Consider the following 19,573-nt stretch of genomic DNA (forward strand, 5'->3'; position numbering starts at 1 on the left):
TATGCGGGTTCCCCCTTTCTGGTCCTGTATGTCCTGGTTAAACTTTTACTCTATCCTGTAGCAAATCCTTTCTCAGTATAAAAAGCTCTCCATGCAATTCACCTTCCTAGTCCACGCTCCTTTTTTTCTCTCCCTGAATTTCACCCTTCTGCTCCTAGCACACCTCCTTGTGTAACACGTCCCGCCAGATACTTGCTGCATGTTGTCATATCCTTCCTCCCCGCACTAATGAACTGGCCAGGCTGCAGCCTGCCGCATATACTCAAATATCAATCTGCTCAGCCTCCTCATTTTCACTGTGTTTCTCTGAAATCCTTCCAGTATGTGTGGAGATAAATGGACAAAACCCATCCATCCCATTGGCTTGTGAAATGAAGCCTGCGGCACATCACTTTTCAGGTGCTGGTTAATCTGGGTTCCCAGCTACCAGTGGCCATGAGAAGCAAATAACACAAGGTGCTGAGAGATAAAAACTAATGGCAGGAATGCTGGCTTATGATACTGGAAGAAAAATGTAGGATTTTTAATGTCCATACAGAGCGGAAATTTTAGAATCTCATCCAGAAGCTCCCCCCACGCAATAAAGAGCAGAGAAGTCAATTTACCCTGGAAGGATGAAGGACTGAGTCAACTCTGCTGGGATTAGAACATGTGGTTCGAGGGATCCTAGGTATTTCGGGTCTGATTCTCGGACCACCCAGATGGCTGGGGGGAAAGGACAAAAAATAATACTAATAAAAAAAGGACCCTATTTGACAGAACTGTGGATCTGGATACCCTCCCTGCAGCTAACGCTGTGCACACACACATCTGCACAAACCAAAGGGCAGAACTGGGTGCTGTTACTCTGGCAAATCTCAGATCTGCAGAGCACTCCTGCGGGCACACATGTGTTTAAGTGAGCTTTCTAGATCCCTGGCTTTGACACTAAACCACGTATGTATGTTTTTCTTCTGTGTGCCAGACCATTTTAAGAATTTGTGATTTTACACAATTTTCTGCCTTGGAGGCTTTTCATGCCTGTTTTTTTATGTTTCACCATTGATATTAAATAGACAACTAACAGAGCTAAAATTTAGAGCATTACTCAAGGGTCAAATTTTAAAAAGTGCCTGTATGATTTCAGATCGTAAATCCCACTGTATTGGGTCTGGCTAACAACATTATTTTGAAAGTGGGTGTTGCGGGTTTCAAAATAATGTTGACCCTTAGGGCTGGCTTGTCAAGCGCCAGTAATGCAAAGGCACAGTGCGTTTTTCAAACGTGCTGGATCCCAGCTAATGTCTAACTCCCCCAACCTTCACTGAAACTCAGGACCCCAAAGCCAGCCCTAGTAAGGGAGTTAAGTACCTAAAAATTAAGAAAATTACTGGAATGGAGTTAAGAAACACAAACACGTTAATGAGGTGGCTTGTGCATGCCACCTCCATGCTTGGAGTCCAGCGTACACGTCCAGGTCATACAGCTCCTGTAGGACCGATGGGGATGTTTTCTGCCCTGTCTCCTCTCTGTTGCAGGAGCATTCACATGGCAGATCTCGTGGGAGGATGTGTTATGGAAAAATCATATTCAAGGTTTAGTTGATATCAGTTGGCCAGACTCCACTTCGAGAGCAAGTTTACTGCATTCCCTGCGCTCACTTTATTGGCATCTGTGGGGTTGGGTTTTGATATAATTGATCGTGGTAGCTGATAGTGAAACCAGGAGATTGTGAGCCTTTCAATGATTTTTTAAGATGATACTTGGGGCAGGGGGGGACACCTTACAGCACGGCAGGAGCCTGGCAGGCAGGAGCTATCCTTTTCCACCCCCTGGGCAGCAGAAGAACCTGTACTATGGTTTCCCCCCTGCTGAGTGCCTGCTGTTAGATTAAATGTGAGAGTTAGGCTCCACCACCACCTCCTGCCCTTTCTATGAGTGCAGGGTACGAAAAGAAACTGTACGTTTCTTTCGTACAGTTGGAGCCTCCTCACAGCAGAAGTATTTTTTCCTGCTGCAACTCATTTTATCTCTCTTACACCTCTCCCAAACCTGCACACACGTACCCAAGTCACTTATAAAAGCACCTGGGTGCAGTCAGGCATGCCTGAAAAAATATGTTAGGGCTGTATGAAATGCAGTCACATTGAGCTTTTTGGGTTTAAGTCTCTCTGAGAAATAAACGTGTGTTCCTAAATCCTGTAAGGACCTTTGAAATATTTTCCTTTCTACCCTGTAAAAGCATCCTGGAGAAGAATTTGTCTTATTCCTCCTCTTGTCCCTTCACTTTCACAAAGGCTTTCCTAGCTTGGTTCTGGAGCTACTTTCATGTCTTTTGATTTGCAAACCAGCTGCAGGACATGGTACCTGCTGAATGAATACTTCATCTGAAAGCTTCTTAAGATCCCACAGAGTAACCACACATCCCAAATTACCACTGGTAGAGGAAAGACTACCAAAGTGTGGTTAATACATTAAAAATAGGAAAGTTTCAAGCTTACAGCTGCATTAGGGCAGTGTTCTTACATGCATATTCTTGTTTGAGACTATTTGTCTTCACTGTGAGATAAAACACTTGATTTCATATGCTGTCTTTCATCCCAACTCAAGTGCAGTACGATATTCTACAAGAGAAAACTTCATTGTAGATGACAAAAAGCAGGGTGTAGAAAGATAAGGTGGTGAAGGAATTAACGCATTCAGTCATCAAATCAGTAAATGAAAGGAAGATCAATCTAATGGGGATTAGCAAAGAAGGAGAAGAGATATTTGTAGAAGATATTTGAAAAGAAATGATGAGCTGATGGGGCAGATGGACATACAGAAAGCGATCTAGGCTACCGAACTGTTTTTAAGTCTCTCCCTATTCAGGAAAACACCTAAGTATATGCTTAATTAGAAATACCTGCTTAGGTCTGTTGACTTCAGAGGAACTTAATGCATGTTCACATACTGTCCTGGAGGGAGGTGTTCTTCTGAAGATGCCATAAAATAGAAATGTTTACTAAATCCCACTTGTGTATTCCTGCTGTAAAAATAGTTTATATTAGAGATTTTTCTTGTGCCAATATGGACTTGGCAGTTGACTTCAGACCTGTTATGGTAATGGATTATTTGCTGGTATTTTTATGAGGAGCTTCACTTCAGTTATGTTTCTTCAGATAATTTTGGCAAAGTAGAAGTCAAGGCCTAATGAAGAGGGACTAGAGCTCTGTGGTTACTTCCACATAACATTGCTGTGAGTCCAGCATCGTCACAGAGATCCCAGAACTGGTGTCAAACAAGCCAACTTGGAGGAGTCTAGCCACAATGGTACCATGCAGACAAAATGTCCCAGTGTTTGCTTCCTAGGAAGAGTAAGTTTTCAAGGAATTAACAGTGTTTGAGGTGCTGCTTTGAGTAACTGATCACCACTCAGGTCAGACAGTGTGGTGGTCTTGCTTCTTTGAAAAGACCCTCAAGGAGCCAATGATGTTTTCAGTTCTTTGGAAGGAACTGAAATTAGATCTTTGCTGCTGTTTTACCCTGATCACAAGGCACCCATTTTGTGATGGCATCTTGTGAAGGTCAGGGTACAGCATGAGAGTTAGTATATGGTAGGGACCAGGTCACGGTGAATAACTCTATTATCTGTAAACCAGTGGGAAGGATTTTGCAGTAAGTTCCCAGGGGAGAAATCATATAAAAGTTATTTCTAGCTTTTTCCCTTTTTTCCTAGTCCTCCAACTGTTTCTCTGTAAGAAGTAATGCCAGGAACTGATGAAAAGTGAGGTATCTGCAAAGTTTTATCCCGTACATTTGAATGCTTAGTTTGTATATTGTTTCCAGTAGAAGTCTCTAAGCAGAGAAATGATCACAGTTAAATCAGTATCAGCAGACCCCAAACCACTCGCTTAGTTTGTATATTGTATATTGTTTCCAGTAGAAGTCTCTAAGCAGAGAAATGATCACAGTTAAATCAGTATCAGCAGACCCCAAACCACTTCATTCACTTGAAAAAATAGAAGACTTCCAAACTGCAAATAAATTTCTAGCCATCTTTTGAAAAGAAATCGTACGCGCACACATAACCAAAACGATTTTCAGGTTCAGACCCTCCCTCAGGGCAGACAGCAACCGATTTTCAGGTTAGGTCAGGAAAGTTCAGACCCTCCCTCAGGGCAGACAGCAATGAGATGACCAGAATGTAAGAGACTAAAATGGAATTAAGCCAGGTTAGATATTTTACAACCCATGTCTTTTTAAGAGTCCCACAGGACCTTTACCGAGGACAAATGCACAGGACTTTTGGGCTTTAGCGGATAGGAATGACGGCTGCTCCGTATTCCCCACCAGAGCATCGTCACATGGTGTTGCCTAATGAGTCAGAGGGAAAGGCACTCTCCCACCAACACCACTTCCTCCGTGTCCTGGGATTTTCTTTGCAAGTCATCTATTCAAGGCTTGGCTAGGTCTTGACCTCTCTTGGCATGTGAGATCTAAACCTGGTATGACTCCAGACTTCCCTCGACCGCGTCTGGTTTGAATCCTGTCAGTGCCGAGACGAGTGTTACCGCAAGAATAAGAAACTCTTTTACGAGTTGTTTGTTTGTTTGTTTTTTTAAGAGCTGGCTTCTGCCAAATGTGAAGAAGGTAGGAGCGCTGTGAGCCGTAGCTTCTTTCCCTTCAGGTCCTGATGTGCTGATGGACCTCAGGATCCTATCAGCCTGATTTCTCCACGCTTGATCTCTGCAGAGCAGGGTTTGCATTTCTGGTGAATTATGTGACAGTTTCTGATAAGGACAGATGGTGAGCAGAGACTTGGGCTTGGTTTGCACACGGGTGTCGCATTGCTTCAGGTATGTCACACTGGTTCAGCGTATTGGGTGAGTGACCTTTCCCAGGGGGACTCAGTGAGTAAATGGCACAAACTGAGGGACAGAAAATTCCTCGAGGTGCCTTGTGCTGAAGAGCAGATCATGCTTCCTCCCAAAATCTTGCACTAGATGCAGTGGTTTCCTATCCCTTCATTTGTTTTTTGACTACGTTGCCAAACTGGCCTTCATCCAGACTCTGGTTGCTGTGATTGATTTCATTGCTTTGCTGTTCGTAAACCCAACCCCAACCCTACCAACTCTGTGTTCACTGGTGGCTTTTCTCCCAGGCAGGGCAATTTTGTGGTTCACACATTCACCAGCAAAATTGCTGCGATCTATGAACTTCCAGTGCAGTAAGGATTTGTGTGTACGTGTGTTTGTGTGTGTGCAGTCTTCCTTACTTACCAGTGCAACGTCTCAATCTAATCTCCTCCCACTATCATCCTCAGTGGGTGAAAGCTAGGCTGAAAGATAATCTCCTTGCCTACAGTGCATCATGGTCTGTACTCCCCCTGATTGCATTTGAGTTTCAAGTGAAAGAGCCTCTGGAGTCCAGGAGCAAATCTTCAATTAAAATGAAACTGGAGACTTTTAGAAGCTGTTCTTGAAGGCTGAAGGTAGAAGATAGAGATGGTGCAGCCAGGGAATCTGGCATCGTTGGGAGTGTCACAAGAGCTTGACAAATATGCCAGTAAAAATCCATGGGTACAATAGGATGAGCTGCATTCGTTGTTCATTTTTGGCTCGTCAAACTTTTGTCCTGCTTCGTTGAACAGCAGAATGAGAGCTTTCAGATGGGACTTGTGTAATTAAATGTTTATCTCCTACCCATAGGTCCTTACAACTCTTCTTGCACTTGCTCTGTCCCTCAGATACTCTATGACTGAGCTTAGAAAGTGGCCTGTGCTTTCTTGTACCTTTTTTTATTGGCTAGAAGCTGTTTTATAGCAGGCGTGAATGGTTGTATTAATCCTTACAGCATTCATGAGTACCAAATGCGTACTACAGTGCTGGGTAAGAGTAATTATTTTGCCATTACATTATGAACAGCTTTAAAACTTGCACTGTAATGTGACGCGCATAAAAGGAATTGTTAATATTAGAAGTTCAGTTCTGGATAGTTGAATTTCCTTGGTTACTAATAACACTATAGATTATTTAAACCATAAAATATTTTAAAAATCCGCTTTATTTTCACCTGTTATGTCCTTTGCTTATTTTAGCAAATCAAGCAGCAGATAGAACTAAAAAAAACCCCAAAACATGCAAAGTGCAGGACCTTAACTCCTATTTTTAAAGTAAACTCTGAGCCAGAAGCATTTAGACATCAAAATCCCATCAGCAGCCTGCTCCTACAATGAATGCATGTAGGTGCTTACACTCCACTGAAATCAGCTTGGGCTGCAAAAGATACTTGAAGGTGCAAAAAGATGACTGATGGGACTTTCAAAAGCTGCTACCACACGGAAAACCTCGCTGCTGGGATTTCAGCATAGCTTTGATTTCCAGGGTTGGTTTGTTCATCACTATGTTGTCTAAACATGTAAAATAGTCCACTGCACCTGAGCAGTTCTGTTTTCTCATTCCCAGACCACAGTACAATGTCCCTGTGTTTGTCTTTTCCAAAACTGGAGAGAAATGTTTAAATAAAATTTTGTGCTGAATTATTAAAGCCACTGCAAATGTTTTCATTAAAATTTGAGTATGTTTAATATCCCTCCTCTTGAAGATTAAATAGAACCAATTCTTGGTGACTTAATTACCCAGCAATATCTCTTTTTTAGATTTTTACCTTATATTAATAAAATGAGTGTATTTACATAGTTCCAACCTAAGCACATCTCGTTTTACTGACTAAGTGCGTCGTTTAAAGGGCACACAATGTTAACACCTTTTGGCTCACCTGAGACTACATCATGCTACGCACTGAATCCCATAGTAAACTTTATCCTATGCAAAAAATAAATCATTTTCTCTATCCTTCCTGATAAAATGTTTAAAAAAACCACCACAACGCTCTGTTCATTTTAAACTGTCCCCAAAGCATACCTGCTTTCATTGAGGTTATATTCAGATTACCTAGGGTATCACCTCAGACAGACTTTGGCTGCTGTTGTGGAAAGCGATGGCTGTAATGTGTGAGTTGAGCACCTGCAGTTGGCCATACAAATACTGCAGCCACCTCTTCCTTGGCTCTGCATGGTTGGAGGGATTGGCAGAGTGAGCAGAAACGGGGCTGGAGGTCTCATCCCTCTCTTCACTTAGATACCATAACAGGAGCATAAGCTGGTGTTTGGTGAGATGCAGGAAGGGTGTTTTCTGAGGTTTGTGGAGTGATGAGGAACCTCCTGCTTCTGCTCCCAGTCCAGCAGTATGGACCATCACCAGAACTGTTAGCATGATGAGGATGTCTGGGGGCCTTTGCCAGCGCTGATGCTGTAAAAAAAGCCCTGTTTTTCAGGCAGCACCCCAAACCCAGCTGCGATTCCCTGGAAAGGGGAGGGTAAAGAGTGACCATGCCTCTGCCATTGCTGCGTTTAGGAGAGAAACAGCTTCAGCGACTTGGAGTCAACCTGGCGCTTTTGGGAATTAGATGTGACATCTAAGGTTGGGTTGGGGTCATTTAAGGCTCAGCTGAGCACTGGAGATACTGAATTTCCTATCTACCCAGCTGAGCTTAGTGCCCTGCTTTTACCTGAGCTGAAGGAAGGTTTGGGGCATCTAAAATTGGTGTGGGGCACCATGCAGGCAGAAAGGCAGGCAAGAGTGGTGGCCAGGGGAAGCGAGGCCACAGCATAGCCGTGAGGAGGGAGGTCACTGGAGGGTGGTGGCACAGTGATGAGCCATGCTGTGCTCAGCCATCATCTCCTGCCAGGCTGGTGAGCGCCAGACCCGCTGGACCCCAACACAACCATGGCAGATGCGCAAGGGCGGGCTCTTCAGCCTCGAAAGGCCCTGTGCGTGTGTGCATCACCCTCCAGCTAAAACGACAACGACTCTTTGAAATGTTTTTCTGCATTTGCATTTACAAAAGCTGGATAAGCCTTTATAAAAAAAATCTGATAAGTAGCAGGCAATTGAATTAACCACTGTTGACTGTATTGCTGCCTCTTAACAAACTCCATCTGTATGGTCTCCCTTTGTAGACACAATTTTATAACTTAATTTCCCTACCAAAACATCAGTGTTTACTTAGTAAGAAATCTGTTCTTTGTCAGCTTAAAACAGTGATTTCTTTATTACCACTCTGCGCAAGGAATGACAGCACAGAGTTGGCACTGGAGCAAGTCTGGTTGAGTCTACAGCGTTGTAATGGAAACAGGGTGAACCGAGGGTCAAGTATAATGGGATTTGTATACAGAAATGTGTCTGCGTAAGGAATAGCTGCAAGAGATAAGAGAACGAAAGATGAGGCCCGCAGGTCTCCCTTTGCATGGCGGCGGGAGGGAGGTGTTGCCATAGGTATATGGCGCTGCTGACATGGGAGATGGGGTTACCTCTGCGCCAGTGTAGCAAAGATGCCTAAATCGCGCGTGCGTGCTCTGGCGCTAGCTGACATTGGTGGGTTGGGGCGGTGGTCGGTGATTACTCTGAGAATGTCTCGTATGTAATTTTTATTGATTCGGGAAGCATAGGATCAATGAGGGGTTTAAAAGCTATTACAGTCTGTGGCCTCCCTAAAAATTTTCCAACAGGGTTGTCAAACATGGTGTAGTGAATTTAGCCTGAATAACAAGAGGCTTGCAGGGGTTTTTTGCTATCTTTCACAGCACCTGAAGAAGTTTTTTGTGATTCCCAAGGGTTTTGCAAGCCACAGGTTGAAAAGCACTAGTGTAAACTTTCAGCAGTAAGCAGCTGGGGAACATCAGATCCCTATTCCTTCCTTGATAAATATGTTATACTGTTCTATTGCATTGGAAAACTGGAAAAATAGGAGAGCAGCTGTAAAGAATGACACCAACGGATCTGGGAGCAACAGGGTTTTGGAAGGAAGGCTTCTCAGGTGGTACGTGGATGACAATGTATAAAACACCTCATCCATGAGCGATGATTTGGGGGATGGGGCTGGCTCCTTTGAAGTCTGTTGGAGTTGTACAGTTCAGCAAGCAGTGCTGGGGTGTTACCACAGCACTGGGCTTCTGTTTATTGCATTTAGTTTCTCCTGCTATAGAGCCTTTCTCAGTCTTACACTGCAGGCTAGAGCTGGTAGAGAAATGCCAGTTGTTTATCACAGTCAATTGTAGAGAGATTCAGCTTTCTCTGAATTATTTGTGTTCATCTTTTCCCTATGGAAAATTAACTCCCAGCTGAATGTTGTCCAGATTTTAAAAATATCCGTGTTTCATTCTGGTTCACTTTCTTTCTAATGATAAAAAAAAGGAAAGAAAACAAGTGATAGGTTAAAAAGAAGAAATTAAAACGGAAGAGCTAACTTATTGTTAATTCTATTATTCTGTACAGAAAACTCCAGACATTTCTAAGGGCAAAGCTTGTTTGGAATAAAAGGGCTTTTCTCCCTGCAGTCATATCAGTGAAAAACTTTTACCTAGTTCTGCTCTTCACCATATAATTGCTTGCTTTTCAGCGTACTCGTAGCAAAGGAAAGGATGGTTAGATCAGCCAGCCTGCTGGATCAGATCTTACATTACATCTTGAGCTCTTTGAGTGCCATTAGCATTTCCTTTTAGAAGTGAAGAAATATTGACAGTTTGGTAGGTTATCTCGCATTTTACTGCACGTTAGGGCACTTCAAAGTCTTTATGTAGTGATGGGAACTGTCATGAAGTAGATGTGAAAAGGGCCTTTGGTCCAACTAAACCTGTCAGCAAGAAGATTTAGGGCAGATGGTTATTATTAGAAATCAATGTATTTATTATATATTGTTCAGGAATATTTCCCTTTGGAGGTTACTGTGAGTGCTGTTGCTGTTTAAAATATGTCAAATGCCAGTAAAATTAATTCCTGCAGAAAACCCAGGGAGACCCGACCAAAAGCTTTGCTATTATAGGAATGCATGTCTTTTACTTCTTTGTGCTGTGATGCACCAGAGGCAGGTACACACGCAGCAAGCCAGCAGCGTGTCTGGGGTGTGTGTACGTGTGTGTGTGAGATGTGTTTCTGTGTGGCTATCACAGTCCTCTCTACCTACAGAGCTCCTCTGCCTGCTGTGTCTAGAAAGGCTTTGTAGAGATCTGTGCTGTACCTGTTCCCGTTTCTTTTTATTCCTTTTTGTTAACCATGGTTTTCTGGTTGCTTCCAGATGTTTACAACAGCTCACTGCTGCTTAGAGCAAGCACAACGTCTTTCTTAAAGCCTGAACACTGATGGTTTTCCCCTGTACTTCAGAAAAGAGAAGTAGGACATTTCAGGCTTTTTATAATTAGTTTGGTGTAGGTTTTCCTTCCTTGGTGTCTTGCTTAGTTATACGTTTTAAGGACCTTGGATTATGGGAAGAGGACGCTCCCAATAGAGAAGGAGTGTATTAGCAGCAACATTAAAGCTGGAAGTCGCTGTCCTGGAACAAAGATTCATTTTCCATTCACCCCGTGATTTACAGCACATTCCAACCAAGTGATTTGGCTATGGTCTTCTGGCATAACATTGTTTGCCCTTTCCCTGACATTTTGCATATAAAGAAAAGTTATGAGCTTCTTGGGCATTCAAGGTACCAGGAAATGCAGGAGTCTACCTAATTTGTTAACATGAAATTATAGATGTCAGACATAGACTCTGTTAGTTAACGTTGGTTAGAGTAATGCTGCAGCCAGTTGATTGTATTACAGTCATGATGAAGAGGAATGATCCTTTTTTGCCTTTCTGGGATATGACGGGTATAGAGCCAAGGCAGATTTAAAGTGTAATGAATGAATAAGCATTTTCTATGGTTTGCCTGACTCTTCCATGAGCTGCACTGCTGTGGTGTTGCTGCCACTGACTTGCCCTCTCCACAACAGGTTAGTGCTGGCGTAACATGGAAAGGGACTTTTCAGAAGTACTATAGGAATAGCCTTTTAAATGTTAAACCCCTCTGTAGCACTTGAACGTTATTTTCTTTTAAGGGAGAAAAGCCCCCACCCAAATGTAGCATTACAAGAAGACGCTAGGCAGGGATCAAAAATTCAGATTTCCTCCCCACACACATACACGTCCCATTTGTTTTCCCAAGCCCAGTGTCTTCACAGCTACAACCAAAGTATTCGCTCGAAAGTGCTAATATCCTCAACATGTGTCCCAAGGGAAATCAGTCAGATGCGGAGAAACGGCTGTGTCGCATCCGACACATCTTTCCAACACCCATTTCCCACGTGCCCTCACCAGTGCAGAATCCTCTCAGATCTCCCTCAGCTTCCTACTCAGCTCTGCCATCAGGATCTGGTCCGTGTCCACACCTTTCCCATCTTATTCCCCACTGCTTCCCACCTTGCTTGCCCCCACACACATCTGCAGTGCTGCTGCCCAGCCCTCATCCCCTCCCTGCCCTGAGCCTGCAGCATTTCGACACCCCAGCTCTCGAATTTTGTGACTACTGGAGTCAAGTTCTCATGCCTGGTGGTTTCAACCTGAAGTTCACATGCCTCCAGGTCTGCATTGCTCCTTCGGTCTGTCACTGAACTACTTTCATTGGCTCTTGCACTTTCATCCATGCTTTCTTTCATGCCTTTTCTCTCACTCTCCTTCCCTCTCTCCCCCTCAGCTACCTTCCTTGAAGTTCCCCTTCTTAAAATATGCTTCTTCTCTGAAGGCTTTCATCATTAATCTCTCAAGAAACTATCTTAGAGACTCATCTGCTGCGCTTTGATTTATTTGTTGTGGGGGTTTTTTTGGTGGGTATCTCACAAGAACTGAGCTGGTCATCCTTCTACCTCCATTGCTAAAGGAAAGCTTGTGTGAAAAGGTGGGCTTTCAGAACTTAAATTAAAAGATCATGTAAATAAGATAATTGGATAAAAAAGGATATTAGGATCTGAAACAGAATGTTTACTTGCTTTGATGTGCTTTGGGAACATATGTCTGCACAGTGGGCTGTGTGGCTGATTAAGTATAAAACAACCCAAGAAAAAATCACCACTATTAAGCTTAAATCAAAGATCTCTCCTCAAGACACTAATTTGATTTGGATTTGAAGGTCCCGTATCAACTCTAATTTCTACCTTTGATGTCTTGCTTCTTTGTGTGTTGTGTAATGGAGGGCAACCTTACTTATTAAAAATTTGCATTTTTCTTCCATTTTAAAAGCAAATATTGGTATTGTTGTTGTTATTGTGTTGCAGTTGTGCCTACAAGTGTCAGCCAAAACTAGACCTGCATTGTGGTAAATGCGGCATAAATGCAATAAGAAACGATATGTAGTTAGGAGAGTTTCTAATTTGAGGGCCTATTGCTGTACTTAGGCTCACAAATTCGATCCGTCCCAATGATGCTGCCAACAACCTGTGAGCTTAAGAATGTTGTTAACTTCGGGTGGGCCTTAGATGGAAAAAAAGTTTCAAGCTCTAAACCAAAATACTTTTGATTTCATTGATTAAAAAAAATAATATTCTTCTATCAGCAAAAATTAAATCTTTTGTTCCATTTGTTCTTGGTTTTAGATATTTTAAACTTAGGATTGAAGTCAGGTATGTTTGAAAACAGGATGGTCTTTTGAAAGGAAAAATGAAAGATGTTCAGCTTTTTTTTTTTAATTTGGAAACAAAAGAATCCTTTTTCTTACCTGGAGCAAATATATTAAATTGACCTCTTATGCTAGAAGTTGCATTAAGTCTTGAATATGTTTTTCTAAGGGATGGAAAAAAAATTGTGCTAAGAAATGGCACCCACTTTAGATTATGGTACCGTTTCCATGGTGCAGATGGAAAACAGAGGAATCGACGAATTGGAGGCTGTTCTTGTTGCTCCTGCCATCAGTGGCAGAGTTTCCTTTGACTTCAGTGGTACAAGATTAGACTTTAAGGCGTGATTTTTAAAGGTATTTAGACAACTACCATTGCCAATGGATGCATGGTGGGATTTTTCATAGTGTCTACCTAAAGCCTTCTCAAAGCAGTGCCTGAACCACAAATCCACAAATAAGGGATTTTATGTTCAGAGATTTGTGTCTGTTAAGGCCCAAAGGAATTACCGCAGTTATCTGATCTGACATCTGCGACACTGGCCATAGGATTCCCCCCTTTAATATCTACAGTAGGAGAAATTACTCTTTCGTCTATTAAAACTCCAAACGTTGCAGTACACTTAGAGCCCATCTTTTAGAAAAACATCTAGTTTTGCTGTAAAGTCTTGCAGCAGCGCTGAATTTACCACTTCCCTCCATAAACCCATCTAATGGGAACTTGCCCTCGCTGTTAAAATATCTTTTTTATTTTTCATGCTTTCCATGCCTCAAAGCCATTTTTGAGAGGAAAGGAGAAAACGGGAACTGCTCGAAGCATGCCCGTAAAATTTCTGCAGTGAAGCTTTAGCAATTTTTGTCCAGCTTCACAGCTTCTTATAAGTGAATGCATTAATTGCTGAATTAGCAAAGGTAGATCTGATTTTCTATAATACTCGTATTTTTGGGTATGGAAAAAGAAAGAAGATATTATTAACCCCATTTTAGAGCTGAGAAAATACAGGAAAAAGAAATAAAATGAATTGTGCTGAGCATCACAGCAGGGGAGGGCTGGGAGTTAGCAGTGATGTCTCTTGGGTCCCCATCCCGATCTCTTCTAGAGGGACACATAAGCTGGCATCTTCGAGTTGATAGCCCTATATTAGAGCATCAGGTCACTTTACTGGATAATTATCAACTTGTTGCAGTGCCGGGAGAGCTGGGAAGCATGAGTGATTCCCTGTTGCCTCATTACCAGGCTGCCCAGTGCTCTCTGGCTGTGACTGGGGGGGAGAGGCGGCTGCAAGGCAGCTCCGTGCCACTCCTCCCGGCGCATCCTCTGCTCCCTGAGCCAAAAAAATAGGAGGGGGGGAAATCTTCGTGAATGATCAAATGCCATGTGAATTTGATAGTTGTGGCCCACGTTTGACCTCAAAAGGTACCTTGTTTTGAGGGACCTCGTGGGGTTTGATTCTGAGGGTATCACACAAGTGTCGCGACCTCTCGCCCTTCCTGTTATAAGGGACTTTAAATCAGAAATAAACAGAGGTGAAGTTGAGGGGCTGGCAAGAGCTGTTTAGACTGAATTGTTTAGCATGAATCCTGGGGCATTTTAGGTTTCCCGCTGGATATAGTTTTGGCATCCCATATGTAGAGTGTCTGCCACAAGCACGGTCCCTTTTTCGGGCATCCATATGGCTCTTCTCCATCTCGTGCAGACTTTGGGTGGTGGTCTGGGTACACAGAACTTGCAAAAAACAGGCCAGGAAGTTTTATTTAAAACAAAACAAAAGCAAGGATTTTTATGTGGGGCTTAGAGGGGATTGTTGGCTTTAAAAGCTTTTTTCTTACAGCAAAACTTTACCAGGCTGTGATACCTCTCCCCGTGAGCAGCTCTGTTCCTAGCTTCCATCTCTGTGTAGCAGCTATGTAGTTTTTTTATTGTACAGCAAAACAATTGCCTGCGAGTGTCCATATTCCATTAAGCATATGGAAAAGTATTCAGCCTTTTGTTTTCTACTGAATGAATATATTTGGCACGTAAATATTAATTTAGACTAGTCATGGGACATTAGTACTGTTTAATTTTCCACATTTTTCTGGGTTTTATTTAAATGATGGAGATTATTTCAGAAATGTGCAACTTCTTTAACCATTGCATTCATTGCTGGGTGCCTCTTGCAGAGGCTCCAGACCTACATGCAGCAGCAGGGAGATGGTGCTGCATCTCCACCACACAAGATTTTGGGATTGCTGGTGCATGACCGCAGGGGGACAGCAGGATGAGAAAAAGTCACCCCCAGGCCCTGTTTATAGCAGCCAGCACTGGTTTTTCCAGTCCCTGAGGGGTTTCCCTTCCTGGGAGCCCAGCCCAGCTCCTCAGAGATGATGCTGCTCCTCTGCCATGGGACCACAAGGATCCTTTCCCAGCATTGTGTCCAGCTGTGATGCAGCAAATGCAGCACACACACACCTCCTGTGAGCAGTGGCACTGGGGGCAAATACCTGCCAGGCTCCGAGGCACACGCAGGGACACGCTGGTCCACCTCACTGAAAACCACGGGCTGAATTTTTTTGCCTTGCTTTCCAAAGAAAAACTACCAGCTCCTTCCCCCAGCCTTTGGGATGAGACTGTGGAGCTTCGGACAAGCTGGCGCTCCTTTCAGCAAAACCCAGTCGGCAGAAGGTTAAGCAGATCTCTTTTCCCCGGTGAAGGACTGTCAAGGAGTGACCAGCCCCTGGGAAACCACTGAAAATCTCCAACGGCAGTGTGGGTCACATCTCGGATGCTGGTAGCTCTCCTTGTGCTGGTCGTGCTCCTCCTCTGCTGCATGTCCCCGCTGCCCCACGGTCCCACTCTGCAGGTGGCTGGAGCCAAGTAAATAGTGCAAGGATTTCTGCTTTCCGAGGACGGTTATCCACTGCACCGGTAAAGACCTGCTCTGTAAAGCCTTCAGCAGCGTGCATGCCCCCAGCATCACCGTGAGGCCCCGCAGCCCTTAGATGGGGTCAGGTAATGTATCTCCCACCTCAGTATCTCCCTCTGTTAGAGAGTGGGGAAGGGAGAACCTCTCCTGGGTGGGGGAGGAAATTAATCCGGGCTTGCGTGCTTTGTTAGGGATGCAAATTGCTCTACAAGTCTTGAGCGTTAATTATAGAGCCTGGGCTTCTCGACAGAGCTGCGGGGAAAACAGGCCCCTGGCTCCCGTTAAATTTAATGGCGTTTGGACACCCAATTCCCTTAGCCTATTTGAAAACCAGAATCCCAGTTTCTTCAGAAATATATGTGGTCAGGTGAAATCTCTCGTCCCACTGCAGACAGCGAGATTTTTACAGTGTTGGCAGAGATCTCCCCCAGGCACTGGTGTGTTTTCCTCATGCCATCCGTGGGATCCAGGGAGGGAGCAGGGGGTGATGTACAGGTAGCGGAGGTCTGGGCAGGGAGCTCTATGGGCACACCAAGAAACCCAGCTCTGGCACCATGGCACCATTGCGCGGGCTGGTTCACCACACCAAGCTGGAGATTGTCCTGCCGCAGGGTTCGGGGCATGGGGATGGGGAGCCCCGCTTGCCCGGGAGGTGAGCTGGGCGTGGGGGCAGAACTGCCTTCCCCCAGCATCACTTCATGTCTCCCCCATTTAAGCCTCTGCCTCTAAAAAGCAGCAGCTAGTTGTTGTCCCCTTGCCAGTCTAGGAGCAGACCTGTGAGGCTATGGCTGCAGTATGTTGTGTATTTGCAGAGTGCCAATGCGATGGCATGATCTGGGGCTTGGGGATTAGATAAGAAATAACGCCAGTGGCGCAACTGGAAAAAAAGGGGAAAAATCAAACTTTTGGGGAGTTAGGAGCAGAGGATCCCTCTGGCCAAGTGAGCCGTTCCTGGTAGACAGCTACTGGAAGCCACGTTATTTTGGGACATGCTGCGCTGTGGGATGGTGCTTTGCTACAGTTGTAGGTGTACAACGGTGAGAGGTGATCCCTGCCTGGGAGGGCTTACAGGAGCCAGACCCAGCTGAGAGTACGGCTGTCCTAGTCCACAGGTGGAGAGATGTGGCAAGGAGAGGCTTTAAGCAGAGCAGTAAGGAGAAGCCTGCTCTCCAGCCTGGTCTTTATGCACACGGTCAGCCTCATGTTGAAACACCGCCCGGGTCTCCAGCTGCATGCATTTTGGGTGAATTCTTGATCTTTTTCCCAGTGTTACCTTTTTGGCCAGGGTGGAGTTTTCCTTTTCTGAGGGACTTCAGCATTTCTGCCCAATTTAGCACAGAGAAAATGAACAGCAAACCCTTCATATTGTTATATACATTTTAGATGTCGGCTTCACAGTTTGATCAGCGGAGGCTCCGAAGCCTCGTAAACCTGGTAATACATAGTTTCAAGCCTGCATCAAAGAAGTTCACAACCCTTTTGGGAGAAGCTGTGAGTACTGATGAAAGAGGGAACTTATTGTATATGTAAGAAAACTTCTTTCATGGCTTATGTATTAAGGCAGGCTCTGTGGCCCAGGGAAGATTGGGACTGCTTTTAATTTACATCCCCCCTCACTTATATTAAGTCTTCGTCAGAAGAAAAATTAGTCAGATGTTTTCTTAATGACATCATTTTTTTTAATCCTGTTTCATTTTTTCCAGATGAGGCGGTGGAGATTATTAGAAATGAATTGAAACTAAATCTGGAACAGAGACTTTGATTCACTTCTCCCTCCTCCCCAGTAGAAATAAATTGGTCGGCTCCGTGCTCGGCCGTCTTTATTAGCAGCCTCGACAGAAACCAGCCCCAGCAGCCTCGGCTGCAGCTTTCCTGAGCTTGCCACCGCTGCGGCTGATGTCATGGCGAGAGGCACCGGAGAGTGACTCGGAGAGGGACTTTGGTCGCCTTGTAATTTTGGTAACAAAATGCCATAGCGATGCAGGTGGGGAGGTTATGAGGTCTGAAATAGCCATGCCATCATACGTTTGTCTTTCAGTGCTGTAGAAGAAAACAGGCTCAATGCTGGTGGGTGTTCCTCTAGCAAAACCCCAGTCTCGGTCCGACGAGCGTGTGTGTGTGTGTGTGTGTTGGTGGCAGTGCATCTCCACAAGTCCTTTATATCTGATAGGTTTTCACTGCCTTGTATTTCACACCAGTGAGCCACAGTGTGTATCGCTACAGGAAAGTACTTTGAACTATAAATATTTTAAAAGGCATTTAATTTACTACCCATCAGAAGAAAGTGTTCAAAAAGCCACAAGGTTTACTAATTTATCAGAAAGACAGAGAAACACGCAGAAGATCAAACAAAGACAAACATGCTCATAAACTGCTGAATAAGTCTGCAAAGCTTATATTATATTTCTGTGTGGTTTTGGTGATATGCAAGTATTACAAATAAATTAAAATGCACCTGAACTGTTGATAAGGCAGGGTGGGACTGAGATCCTGAGATGCAGGCGGCGTGTCTAAACTGCTCAGACCCTCATGTTTGTGGTTGTGTGTGCATGGAGAGATGGATCTTACATGCACTTGCTAATGGCATATTTGGATATCCTTAGGGAATGACCTTTGTAATACCATCCCTTAGCTCAGCCCACATCCCAGATCCCTGACCTCTGAAACCCCGAATCCCCGTGGTCTCCTGTGCCTGGGGTGCCGCCCCATGGGGTGCACATCCATTTCCCTCAGCTTAGCCAAAGCACCCAGCCAGGGACAAATGCCGTCCCTGCCACGACCTGTGTCTCCACACCAGCTCTGCTTCCAGCAGTCTGTGAGTACAGAGAGAGCTAATGCAAAGCAGATTTTGCTCTTTCATTTTGCCTAATGACAGCTCTGCCTCTTTTGGTGTCTAGTTCAGATTTTCTGCCTATCAGGTCAGGGTGTGTAACTTTTTCTCCCCTCCTTGCACCGTCTGCGGTTTGTCTAAGAGGCTGGAGGGTACATTTGGAGATGTGTCTGGGAAATGTCCACACACTTTCTCTTCCATCTTTGCTCACCCTGAGAAAACTGCTTGAGTGCTGAAACATGCCTGTGACGTTTTTTTTTTTTTTGTTACCTGCTGAATCCCTCAGCATTTACTGACTTCTTTCTCAGGTAACACTTGGCCTGAGGAAGATCTGAGGGATTTAACAGAGGTGGCCCCCAGAAAGCATGCAATAAAACCTCTCTTGAACTTTTGCCCTCTGAACCGTGCCGCCGACCTGTCAAGGAGGTTTGTGCAAGCCGTGATGGACGCAGGCAGGGAGGGCTGCTGCGCCGGCGCTGGCCAAGCCACGCACGCTAGGCAGAGCAAACCACGTTGCCTCCAAATCATATAAGTACTCCTTGTGCCTTTTGTATCCTTTCATAGGCAGCCCTGTCCAGGGCTTTGTCTGCACGTGGCAGCACTAAACATCTGGATACCCAGGGGCAGCGAGGAGCTTGCAAACCCTGGGTTCACCTCGAATGTCTTTGTGTAGCCAGCCTCCCCGTGCAAGGAGACGGGGTGAGATTTCTAGCATGGGGCGTGCTCTCCACAGCCTGCATGTGCAGGTGGTGCCCAAAGCAGCTCATGCCCTTTTTCAAGGCAGCCACGCTGGGGTGAACCACCTTGCACAAATAGATGTTTAGTGCAATGTGGGTGCGGGTCCGCAGGAAGCTTGCACTGGCTTCAGGCCCTGCGTATGCCAAGAGGGGTGTTTTTTCCCACCATGTCCTGAACCTCCTCCCTCATGGGTGAAGGGTGTGGGATGGAAGGGAGAAGGGAGAAGGGCAGCAGGCGGCCGTGCCTGCTCTGGGGAGGCTGTGAGTGATGGCGTGTCTCTGTTTCCTTCCCAGGCCTCCTCCCCTGAGCGGCAGCCCCGTCATCTCCGACATCTCCCTCATCCGCCTGTCTCCGCACCCCGCCGGGCCCGGCGAGTCACCCTTCAGCCCGCCGCACCCCTACGTGGCACCCCACATGGAGCACTACCTCCGCTCCGTTCACGGCAGCCCCACGCTCTCTGTCATCTCCGCTGCCAGGGGCCTCAGCCCCGCCGACGGTAAGACGCTCTGCTACTGGTACTGCAGCGATTTTGTAGCTCACCAGCACTGAAATTCCCTAAAACCCAGAGATTTACAGCTGCAAAGGCTCCGCAGCTGCTCTCTGAAGTGGGAGAGCTGTCTCTTTTTCTTCCCCCCCCCCCCCCCCCCCCCCCCCC

The 19,573-nt window shown here is 45.2% G+C and overlaps 1 protein-coding gene across 1 annotated transcript in view; it reads left to right on the top strand.

Annotated features, from left to right (window-relative positions):
* GLI2 (GLI family zinc finger 2) overlaps positions 1-19,573 on the top strand; it is a 146,934-nt gene that overhangs the window by 87,136 nt on the left and 40,225 nt on the right. Inside the window, exon 3 of the mRNA XM_009274982.2 lies at positions 19,212-19,414. Coding sequence (XP_009273257.1) covers positions 19,212-19,414 — 203 coding nt within the window. The remainder of the gene's footprint in view (positions 1-19,211; positions 19,415-19,573) is intronic.

Source organism: Aptenodytes forsteri, unplaced genomic scaffold (assembly GCF_000699145.1).
Source record: "Aptenodytes forsteri isolate BGI_AS27 unplaced genomic scaffold, ASM69914v1 Scaffold255, whole genome shotgun sequence".
Classification (NCBI taxonomy): domain Eukaryota; kingdom Metazoa; phylum Chordata; class Aves; order Sphenisciformes; family Spheniscidae; genus Aptenodytes; species Aptenodytes forsteri.